Below are 12,597 nucleotides of genomic sequence, written 5' to 3' on the forward strand. Positions count from 1 at the left end.
TTTATAAAAAAAACAAACAGACAAATCAGGACATTTAAAGGCATCACCTTGGGCCCCTGGGAAACTTCTTTTCTTTATTATCTGACAGTGACAAAAATAACAAACTCATTAATCAAGAAAATAATCAACAGATAAACCACGGATACGTTTAGAACTACGAAAATGTTTCAACACTTGCATTGAGGTGTAGATACCAGGAAAATATTTCAAAATGATCAAATGTGAATAGCTGTTTTTGCCTGTTACTAAATTATATACTTGGGTTTGGACTGTTGATCAGATAAAACTAGCTATTTGATAGACTAATAATCATTAGATGCAGCCCTAGATACAGGTAGTTATTCATTCAAGACTTCATTCGGTGTTGTTAGAGCTGGTCCTCCTTGACATCCCTTTGCTTTTGCAGTGCAAATTGTTGGGTTCATGACTAATGCTGGGCAGTTGGATGTAGGGAAATGCAGAGGAAGGGCTTGGCTATTCACTGGCCCTCGTGACTAATGGGGAATCCATAGCAGACTGACAGAACCTGCGCATCACAGGCAGGGGCCATTAATTGATCAGTAGCTACAGCAGATTACTCAAAGGACTTGCAATGAGTTGTGTGTCAGGGATGTCCTCCCACTGACTCCTCCAGGTCAGGCTCCTCTGTGTTCTGTCTTAACAGACACCTCTACAAGGTTGTTTTCAGTGTAATGCAGATAAATCTATGCCCAAGTGTCAATGAAAACTTTCTGGGAGAGAAAAACAGGTAGTGGGTAGTAAGTTGTTGTCAGAGGTGAAATAGTGAGAGAATAGCCCTACAATTCCTGGCAAATGTGTTTACTGAAGGGCCTCTGATTATACACAACATTAAGTCTCCAAAATAACACAACAAAAGACGCTACCAAAAGCATTGCCATTCAATAAGGGAGGAATAATGGGTATTAGTGCTAAATAAGTTTTTTTTTTTCTCCTTGTATCCTTCTCTACATCACAACACAACAAAGACACGAGGACCCAGGTTGAACAGATCCATTGCAGAGCAGCTAGACCAAATGCCTAGCTTCACATTTTAGCCTTAAGTCAAACAAGGAGAGCACAGCAAAGACCATCAGAGAGAAACACTACTATAAGTGAATCCGTAAGTTTATGGGTGTACTGTGAGAGAGAGCACAGGAGTCTTTGCTGACGCCAAGAACAACAGCTGCAGAGGCCACATGGCAAAGAGAGAGCAGTCACAGTCCCACAGTGACACGCTGCTTTGCCAGGGGGAAACTGGCAGCAGGGAAGCAAAAATGCAGCATTCACTAAGTTTCTGTGGGTTTCCTTTACACATCCGGGGTCTGGGTGGTATGGGTGTTGTCTTTACACTATATTAGATAAGAGTTTACATACATCCCTGACCTTGAGGGCAAAGTTCCAGTAGCTTGTCCAATTTTGGATCCCTTTCTAAGTTGATGAAATACTGGACCTGTTAATGTCAGCATCTAAGAAATCTCTTATTGTTAATTTCCTCTCCTTTTCTTAGCAAAGAGCAACATACAAAACATTCAGTTTTTCCTTTACCAGTAATCAGACTAATCAGATGGAGAAGCTGTTGAGGTAACTCAGTGGGTACAGAAATTAGTGACTGTGACACTGAGGAATTAAGATACACCTGTTTGCAGATTATCAGAAACCTGGATATAACAGGGAGGAAAATACCCAGGTTTCTCATTCTCTCGATGCCATATCAAACAAACTCCCTTTAATGGATTTGCATTTGATAAATGGATTTGATATTTGATTTAGATTTGAATAAAGTCTATCAAAGCCTAATTGCAGTGTTCTGGTATTATTTGTGGATGAAATTACACCTTTTGAGGTGTCTAGTTGTGATCAGATTACACGGGATGTATTTGCTAGGTTTGTGTGGGACCTGAGACAGTCCATGCGATCAACCAGTGGTTGCCCTGGTGTGATTTCTGAGGTTCTGCCACCTTTCACAATCTATCAGACAAGAGGAAGACGAGACAAGAACACCCCCTCCTACTGTATGATGCAATTTAAAGAAGCAACTCAAGCAACTCCCATCATTGTGACACACACAGTACAGGCAAAACTGATCACCATGTCAATGTAAACACAATGCGACAAAAGATGTAGTCGGAGTGCTAACATCCTGCAGAGGAGGTGTGAATTTTATTAGCTGTTAGATTGGTTCGAGGTGATTACCACAGTTATTCGGGGTCTAGCTGTTTTTTTTCCTCTCTTCTCTATTGCCAAGGTGTGATTAAACAGCACACAGAGAAGCAGCAAGATGAACCCCTGGAGAGCCTGCAAATTAAAGTTATGACACCTAAGGAGGGATAGCAGGAGCAAGGGACAATGAGGGGAGATAGAGAAAAGGGAATAAAAAGCACAGAGTGGGAAAGTAAGAGAGATACTGTAAATGAAAGAGAAAATGGTCACTATGGTTGTAGTCCGTGGGATCTATTTTTTCCCCATTCCTCTTTCTCCTCTCATTGCGATTCCACATTGTGACTTGGCCCGTGGTGGAGGACTGTCAGCACCTGACACACATAGCTCTTCCAGATAGAATTACCAGTGACTATAACCATCATGCACAGACGCCCATGTGACGATGTTTAAAGAGACCAAACAGCTGGAACTGACTCTAGAGAGCACTAGTCCTTGGAAAGAGCCTTCATCGAGGTAACATTTGTGGTTCAGCACATATCTCTCTCTTTGGCACTTCCCTCAATCTCCCCCAGTAGTGAGACTTTGATGCCTCAACAGAGTCACCGCTAGTGGCACGAATCAAATTCAATTAAATGATTTTCAATAAAAAAAAGGCTGTCTCTTATCAACGGTTCTCATTTGCACACAGTGACCTTGGTAGTATGCATGGAATTAGCATTCTCAGAGCTAGAGGGCAGGAAGCTAGGATGAAGAGAAGCAAAGTACACACAGTGGGTGGCCTATGATGGAGAAAAAAAGGAGTGAGAGAAAGAGAGAGAGACAGACAGAGAGAGAGAGAGAGAGAAAGAGAGAGGAGAGAGACACAGACAGAAGAAATAAGCAAGACAAAAAGAGAGATGAGAAGGAGCTGAATGAGAGAAATGTGAAGCTAATGAAGAGCTGAAGGGGTGTGTGAATTCTTCGAAGGACCCTTCTCACTACAACAGTCAACTGAGTATGATCATTCATCAAATTTTCATCACAATGATATCTTCAAATAACAACCTGTGGGTGCCTTAAAACAAACACTGCGCTCCACATGACACTGTTGTTTAATCTTTTTCTTCATGACTCCTCAAAAGTAATCCACAACAAGACAGAACAAAATCAAAGCGACCGGCCTACCCACAGCCATTCCAAGGCCTTCAGCCTCTCAGTCAGTCTGGGCACTTGTCTCATTGTCATTCTAGGTCAGGGTATGATTACTGATGATGAGGAGCTGATAAGAAAGATTCACTCTAACCAAGGGCAAGGTCACCTCCCACTGCGAAGAAATGCAGATGTGATGAGATGGGGATAAGTGCCTTTTTAACACACCTACACGCAGGTACACACATACAAAGTATTCCCACACAAAGACAGGAACAAAGAGATGTGTGTAAGGAAAAAGAAAAGCTGTACATGTGTTCAGTAAAAGAAAAAGCCTGCCATTCAAAGAGAAAGTCTTGACTGTAGATTACAGTATAACCTAATGAGTAATGAATGAATATTGTATTCTTGCTAGCTCAAGGCTACATTAGCTGCTGCTAGCAAAACACAATCACATCTCCAAATGGACTGTTAGTGGCCCAGCTGCATTGTGGGTAATGGCAACCAGGAATAGACAAAGAGGAGTGTGGAGAGTAAAAAAGACAATATCTCTGATTCAGCTGCATTCATCTTGACCCTTTTGTGTCTAACAATGTTATAGGAGTGCAATGCCACAGCAGTGAAATACTCTTTTAATAGTGTATAAGCTTGAAAATCTCAATAAAATTGGAGCATTTAGGAAACAAAACCCAAGCAACTTAAGCACTAATGTTGGCTGCTGCTCTTTTCTTGGGCCACACAGCAAATCGGAGAGAGAATACTTCTTTCCCAATCCACCTCTCCATTTACACCCCTCCACTTTAAATGAACGGGATAGGAAAGCAAAACAACAATCCTATTTGAGGCTGTCAGAAGCTCCAGTGTTCACTAGCTCTACTGGGCCCTGATGACGAACACCCCCGCTGCTGGCTGGCAAACACTGATAGCTGACCTCAGAAAACACAGCCTCCAATTTTGAGACCAAAATGAAGAGAGACATGGAGCAGGAAAACAAGAAAGCGACAGAGACATAGATAAGCTTAGATAAAGGTGTTTGGTCTGGGTCCTCTTATGAAAATAAAAATGAGGAGCATAGGGGTGATCCCATTTCACACAGTGCCAAAACTGCTTTGGTCTTGGCCCTTGTTCTGCACAAAAAATACAAACTCTCCAAAAGCACAAAATGTAGCAAGATGAATGACAAAAGGCAGGTAGGAACAGACGCTCTCAAACTAAAGCACTCAAACCTCAACAAAGAAACAAAGAAAGCACAAAAAGTATTCACAGCATCAAAAAAACAAATACAAGGTAAAGAACAGAAAGGACTCAGTGGGAACAAACACAGGTAAAAGAAAAATGAAAAAATAGACTTACATGCGACTGCTGGGTGGAATCTTGCGCCCATCTCTGAACCAGGTGACTTGTGGTTGGGGGAAACTACGAATGCGCGGTGCTGGGATAACAGCGCCCTCTCCCTGGGAGACTGACTGGGTGCGTTCACCTTCCTCAAAACTGCCCATAACTACAGGAAAATAAACAAACAACACACACATGAACAGAGAAAACAGCGACAGAGTGGGAAAAGAAAAGGGTATCTTAAGTAACAGGCAAAATGTTTTCTTTTCTTTCATGAATCTGACTTTTGGTGCCCACTGAGCTTTTGCCATCTGCTTTCTGTTCTGCAATGTTACATCGAGCTGCTTTGATGGACAGCAAAGTGTTGTTGCCATGGTTTCCACAGTACGTCAAGAAAGGCTCGAAGGAACCAAGATGTAATGACTCACAGAGGGACAGAGGGGACGCTAAATTGACTCATATTCATATTCTGTGTCCTCCTGTGTGGATGCATCGAGGGCAATCAATCTTGATCACACTCTAAATGTGTGCATTACTCAACATTGTAGATGACCAACCCTGCTGCTATTCTATCATCTCCTAATACATATCATTTGTTACAGTGGTTTATTCCTCTCCTGCCCCATTATATCTTAAAAACTGACATAAAATACTGAGAACATTCCTAATCAATGCTCAGCCTATTTGTAAGTGAGATCTACAGGCATGTTAGGAGGTTTTGATTTTGATTTTATTTGGATTTTAACTTCAGTTGTTGTTTTCAGTTTCAGCTGTGTAATTCTCTGATTCAATCATATTGGCTAATGTTGACTGTAAACCATTTTAGGACAGCAGTAACGAGCAGACTTTGTCTTTTATTCCTCTAACGCTGATGGAAAGAGAAAGTGCAGACTGGTTTTAAAGAAGTGACAGCTGAATACCTTAAGATTGTTTTTTTGGCGACGAAAGGATCGTATATTTGCCTTTTCAATTCAGTGGAAACAATAAAGAAAACTCTGCTGAAATCATATGCACATCACATCAAACACTCTATTAAGTTCTAACACAGTTTAGAAATAATAATATCTTTGGAACATGTAGGGATCAAGGTCTGGGGCTTTGAACTAGGGATGTTGGAGTGGTTGTGCATCGATGGCAATCTTTTCTCTCTCCCTCTCTTTCTCTCGCTCTCTTTCAAAGAGAATAAAAAAGGTAATCTGGCTTTGCGGTGCAGCTGTGGTGCTTAGCTTAAATGAAAATCTGGGAAGTGTGCAAATCCCCTGACTTTGATCTGCAGTTTCGGCGATGTGATGTCCTCCTCCCCTTCCCTAATCTCTAATGCCTCTGCATGTTTTCCTTTCTCCGAGGTGTGTCTCCGCAATCCTAATTGTGCTGCCTCAATGGAATAGCTTCCAAAAGAGATCTCCCCCATCTCCCCCTTTCTATCTTTTTTTCTCCCTTTCCCTCCCCTGTCTATCTCATCCATTTCTTCTGCAGGTGTCCTAATTCTCCTTTTTACTCTGCCTCAGTATCCATACCCCTTCATGAGCAACTGATGAGGGGGAAGAAGAGAATTATGGAAATGGGAAGAGGTGGGAATAAAGAGAAACTGAAAAACAGTGGGGTGGAAGCCAAGAAATAAATAGAAAGCAGTGGTGGCCAGACAACAGACAAAGTCAAGAGAGAGGGAGGAAAGCAACAAAAAGAAACTGTGATGGAAGCTACAAAGAGTTAGACTGCTGGAGGAGAGAGAACATGCAGGAGGAAGGAGCTGGCAACAGCAACAGCACTATGTTTGCCCAATACTAAAGAAGTGGACCAGTGGGGCTGTTAAATCCTCTCTGTCTCTCTCCCCTCTCTTTCTCTCTCACGCCTGGTTAGCTGCATTGTTCAGTCAGGTACAGCGGTGTGTCACATCCACTCAAATGTCGCTGGAACAAGGGGAAACCAATGAACCTGGCGTATCCTGGGAAGGCAGGATAATGGTTGTAGGACGGTTTCGCCTATGGGGGTGGGGGTGGCTTCGATGTGACAACACTCCAGACACCTCTGCGGCGCGTCTGTAATAGCTCGTTAACAAGACGAGGGAGCCGGGCGGCCTGAAACTGGCGCTGAAAATGTTCCGAAACACGGTGCATCTGAGCCCCATTTTCGCCAAGAAACGACAGATGTTGTTGACAAAAGAGAGAGAATGAAATAAGCGACGGTCATATTGAAATGAAGCAAAGTTAAAAACAACCACGGCAACAATATCAATCTAATGAGAATGCTGAGTGGAACAGCTGTCCGGGTTGATAACACCCCGAATGAGATGCAGGTAGATCTTTCACCCTGCCAGGATCTGTCCCTCCCTTGTCAGTCCTTGATACAAAGGCAACCAAACAGAGTGTGGGCATACTGTGTACTCTGCAGGCAGTCACACACACACACACACACACACACACACACACACACACACACACACACAAACATGCACACGCTCCTCTCTCACTCTCCATCATTCATCCATTTATTTATCCATTTATCTGTGTTTCACCTGCATCCCTTGTGGATACTTACAGGCCACCTGTACTTCTGTGCGCCTCTGTAGAAGGGCTCCCACCCGATTCCTGACGATGCAGCGGTAGAATCCAGCATGGGAGCGGTCCAGTGAAGGGATTAGGTACCTTTAATAAGCACACAGACATAAGACACAAATTAGAATTCTCTTAAATCACAATGAACTGGTAACCTAATTAAGACAAAAGAAGAAATCAAAAGGGTTCTTATGTGAGTGCATGTGCGCTTGCTTGTAAATTTGTAAGCACACACACACACACACACACACACTTAAGACCTAATAGAGGAACAAGGGCACAGAGGACATCGGAGCTTAGCTGTTGTTTATTCCAGTGATAATGATGCACAAGAGGCTAACCCAGCTACCACAGAGAAGCTCTCCCCCAAGACACACACTTACGTAGACAGGCGCAGACAACAAACACTTCTAAAATGTCCTCTATGCAAACATACACACGCACAAGCACATTTCCACAAAATCCACTGGGACGAAGGTTGAAGCTAAATGTCCCCAGATGCTGACACCCCCTCCATGACCTTGATTTCAGTGTCCAGCTGTGGAGGCAGTACTGCCTCCCTGCCATTCGGAGGCAGCGTAACATATACTTTACATAGCTGCTGTGTGACAAGGACTGCACTATGTAGACTAACCTCTGACTTGAGGTATGCCATATCTTAAGACACATCTGATGCCAAGAGAATAAGTGGTAAGTGAGGATGGTAAAAATACTAGCTCTTATTTATTTTGCAATTGCTCCAGTAATGCTATAATTAAAATTTGTCTTGCAAGTTGCCATAGACAAATGTGAAATCACAGTAAAAAATACTACTTATGTTATTCTATACTATTTACAATAACACAGTTTTGAAAACATGTAAATCCAGTTAAAAACATACTTACAATAGTGCACATTTAAAGCAACTATTTTCCTTTTGCCCCGAACGCCTGCTCTTGTACTATGTAACTTTGGTGAATGTGGACAATCTACTACAAAAAGATGCCAAATCCATTAGAAGAACTTAGAAATAATTGAAAATCAGTGCTCATCTATGATACCCAGTGAGGAAACTTGAAAATACCAGGAATTCTGAACAGAGTTTGGCATGTTTGTTATAACGACAGCACTACTGGCTCTAGAAGCTGGGGATCATGAGGAATATACACTGTTCTTCTGTGTTTCAGTTCAGTGAATGTACAATTTTTCTCACTTGCATGGTAGAGATGTTAGGTAACATGTAAAAGTATCAGTATGCTTGGATTTGGACATCCATGAGTCCACATTTTTTTCATGAATGCCTCTGAGGAGGCACTTTCAAAAAGTGCTCACTACTATCCTTACTTGTATGATTCACTGCATTGAGACTACAAAGACGCAAAAGAAACACAGCTCTTGTAGAGAGAGAGACAGCTACTCACAGAGTGTGATTCAGCCAAGAGGATAGTATGATGATTATAAGTGGCCATTCAAAATGACAAGTCGTACAAACTAGTTTGTTTCAAGCATACTGAAACCCTAAAGGTCCTTTGTGTGTAGGTATAACAGTTTGTAGATTCCACAGTTAGAAAGCATCACTTGTGAATGAACGACCAGTCTATTAGCTTCAAGGAAGAGATTCCTATGGATACTCATTTGGGATCAACACCAGGGCGTATCTCTAAAATATGACCATAACTGCACCAGGATAGTGTTTGAGTCATTAGATGTTTGAGTCATTCAAGTACTTCATTTCAGAGATGAGGCATCCAGGCTGTTCAGATCGCCAGGCATCAACTTCTCAACAGCTTTCGAATAACTAATAAATGGTGGTGCAGTGGGAGCTACACGGAGCAGCCAACTGTTAAAGTGGTTGCACAGACAGTCTCTAATGGCATGTTAGATGGTATCGCAACATGTAGAAGTTGTGAATTAGCCTACAGCAGTTGTACATGTTTAATTTGAGTCACTCTAGCACATCAAATTCTTGTCAAAATAAATACTTCTTCTGGAAAGTAAAACAGTTGCCACTAGGCGTGTGCTTGTCGTTTTTGCTGTCACATTTCTGCACGATATGTACTGAAGAGTGCTTAGCACACTGCCAGGCAGAACGTCTGAGCATAATCCACAGTGATAGGTAATAATGGTCTCTACAGTAACCAAATGCAATTTGTCTAAAAAGTTGGGTTTTTTGTGATTTAACCTTTAGTTTTTTCTTTGCATCAACAAATGTGCAAGTGAATAAAAGAGAAGCAGTTTAGAGGCACTTTTAACAAGCTGTTCACAGAGAAGTTTGGCTAAAATTGAGAACTAGGCAGTCATATAACAGGAGCCATCATGACAATTGTTCCTCTAAAAAGCATTAATATTTGTGTATGCTGTTGTGAAAAACAGCACTCCTCTTGACTGCTCAGCAGTTCACTACAAATGTATAAACAGATTTTAAAAAAAGAATTTTGGCACAACTTTTCAGAGACTGCCACAGGCTAAAGAGAGAAGAAAGCAAAATAAAAAGATACTTTCTAGGACGCTGTGAAAATTTAGCTAACCAAACAAATTTTATGAGATGAAATCTAATATGAAATTTTAATATTTTAACAAACCTGTCCACAGAGAACCAGATTATTTTTTGAAGTGCCTGTGATTTTGATCAGTCTGACAAAAATCCCGCTTTAAAGTAGTACCAGGCATCTGATGCCTTTAGGGCTGTTCAGAGTAATGTTACAAATGATCAAATATACATAAATACCAATGGGTGACAAACTAAAGGAAAAAACAACATCCAACCAGGAGCCATCAGAACAACTTCAATGTGCTGAGAGTTCCCAAGTCTCTAAACTTAATGGAACACCATGTTCCAATGATAGTAGCGGAGAGAGCCAACACTCATTATACTCATTAAACCGTTCAGTTACCCCCTGCCACTTGGTATGGAAGCATCTGCATTTGTTATGTTTATCCACTCTCAAATTTCTGGCCACATTGCAAAGTGCAAGACACAAGTAACATTAATTCATAGCAGCCACCTGTTGGTTTGCTTTGTCACTAACATCAAAAAAGGACATCAATGCAACCCTCGCTAGTGGTCTGGTTCCAGATCTCTGAAACACACATGTCCTCAACCAAACAGGTGGTTTGCCCCTACCCTTGTGATGTGACCAATAGGAGTGTACCAGCAGCAGATATATGAGACTTTCATCAAGGTGACAATAATGAACATGCGATGTAGTTTGTGAAACAGTCACGATACGGTTAGGTTTAAGCACAAAAACTATTTGGTTAGATTTATGAAAAGTTTGTGGTTTGGGTTAAAATAAATACTTCCTTGAGGTTAGAGGACCTTTGTCATCATGGTTACAATAAGAAACATGCAGTTAAGGTTGTGGAATTGTGGAAAACAAAAGAAACAATGTTGGTTATTATTTTCACACTGGAAACAAACAGTGGTGTCCTGTGTCAAGGCCCTGTGTTTTGCCCCCCCCCAATGTCTTGTTCCTGATTGGTTAATGCAGAACAACATCTCCCTGTCCCAAACTGAAAATGCCTAATGGCTAAAATGAACCGAAATGGTAATTCAGTCTGATTATGTGCCAAATTCTTAATGTCAGCACATAGCACAGTTTCACCTGTGTTATTTTGATCACTTGAAAATGCCTTGAAAGTTGCCTCCGTGCTTTGGAGACAGCTGCTCGTGAATGGAAATAGTGCTGCTATAACAAATGGTTGGGTGTGTTGGAAGGCTGTTAATATCTATAACAAAAAATGAAGCGGTATCAAACCTCATTAGCAGCGGCGTCAGTTGGACCCCAAGGACTAAATGAGTTTTAGCCCAAAGTCTGTTGAGGCTTAATCAACTAATCAGGAGGTTCTATTAATGATGTGTGACTCCCTTCATATGTTCCATCAACTAAATTAATACAATTACGTATATGTGTTATGCAGGGATGGAAGGGAGATGAGGTGAATAAATGATAGAATAGCAGGTTAGAGAAGGGAGTGACAAAGGTGCTAGTCACATCGGAGTTGTGTGGAGAAGACTCAGATATTAAGAGAGAAGTAGATGACAGGTGGTGTTGGTGCTCCAAGTTTGACCCCGCTGAGGCCTACTGAGAATTCACCCCAAAGCCAGAATCTTCAGGGTGACTTTAGACAGTATTCTCTCTCACAGTCTCGCTCACTGTCTCCCTCTTTCGCCCTGTCCCTTATATAATGAATACAATTAACCTTTGCGGAGCTGCGCGCTGGCAGCAGGTTGGGGGAGTCAGCGGGGGCTCGCTGTGTTGGACAGAGATTGATTGATGTTCCTGTGGTCAGCGCACTCCGTCAGATCCCCTTTAATTAGCCCCACTCAGGAAAAATGATTAGACGGAGGAGCGGCAGGCTGACGGCTAGAGGGACGAGAGAAAGAGGGGACTGGTTATAAAGTGGGCTAAAGAGGGAGGAAGGCAGAGGATGGAGAAGATGGAAAGGGACTGAGAAAAAGGGAGGGAAAGATAAAGATGCTGGGGGGATGATTGGCAAAGCTATAATCCTTGATGGAAGATGGCTGCAGTCCACTTTATAGTGACTGTTGCTATAATAACATCATGCCTGTGCCGGAGGTTAGCTCCAATAACATTTTACTTAAATTGTTGGTTATGCAGTAAGATTATAAACCCTCACATACACCTCACAAGGACATTGCAATTATATCGTAACTGGATGAGAATAAATCATGATACATTATAAAGCATCATAAATCTGGGATGGTCTGATAATGACATTCACATCTTTTATCCCTTGCATCAATGCATTTACTATCGTTTTAAAGATTTTTCCCGTCATTTGGGTTCATGTCATTTCTCTGCTAAACACAGCAAGTAATTTGAAACCTGACCTAAAAGTGTATCTTTTGCAGTGCATCACGTCATGCAACAATTATTTTAAAGCTCATAATAAAAGCAGACGCATCCTACAGCATGTCACGGCTCAGTTGTAATGATGCTTTTGTATTCTATTGTTATTGTTTGGAGTTTATGAAAAGGTCATCACCCCCTTATAACAGTTTGATGTCACTTTACTTTCATTAATGAGTTCACTCGCAGCCTTGTGTATACACTTTAACAGCTTCTAGTACCATATAAACAAAAGCAGCAGCAGTGGCAAATTATTACTTCTGACAGCCTAATTACTTATTTATTTTATGGATCATGATGGATTGATGTGTGTAATTATTCTAATAGGATGATTATATGCTTGTGCTGTTCATATCATGACTTAAAATATCCATCACAGAAAACAAGTCACGCGAAATGCCACTGTGTGACAAATACATTGACACAAAATCGAACATACACTTTTCCAGCTCTTCACTGAGCTATAGATGATTTCTGAAAGCAGCTCATTTTCAAAAGAAAATCAATGATGTATTCAATATTTTTGAAGAGGTGTCCTTTGAAAGTGTATTGAATCACATACTGTG

At 41.4% G+C, this 12,597-nt stretch overlaps 2 protein-coding genes across 2 annotated transcripts in view; one reads left to right on the forward strand and one right to left on the reverse strand.

Moving 5' to 3' along the window:
- The window catches only part of sdk2b (sidekick cell adhesion molecule 2b), a 232,106-nt gene that overhangs the window by 54,213 nt on the left and 165,296 nt on the right, over positions 1-12,597 (reverse strand). The window contains 2 exon segments of the mRNA XM_051066526.1: positions 4,642-4,789; positions 7,162-7,268. Coding sequence (XP_050922483.1) covers positions 4,642-4,789; positions 7,162-7,268 — 255 coding nt within the window.
- The window catches only part of rpl38 (ribosomal protein L38), a 379,694-nt gene that overhangs the window by 34,864 nt on the left and 332,233 nt on the right, over positions 1-12,597 (forward strand). The window lies entirely within an intron of this gene.

Source organism: Lates calcarifer, linkage group LG23, assembly GCF_001640805.2.
Source record: "Lates calcarifer isolate ASB-BC8 linkage group LG23, TLL_Latcal_v3, whole genome shotgun sequence".
In the NCBI taxonomy this organism is placed as follows: Eukaryota; Metazoa; Chordata; class Actinopteri; family Centropomidae; genus Lates; species Lates calcarifer.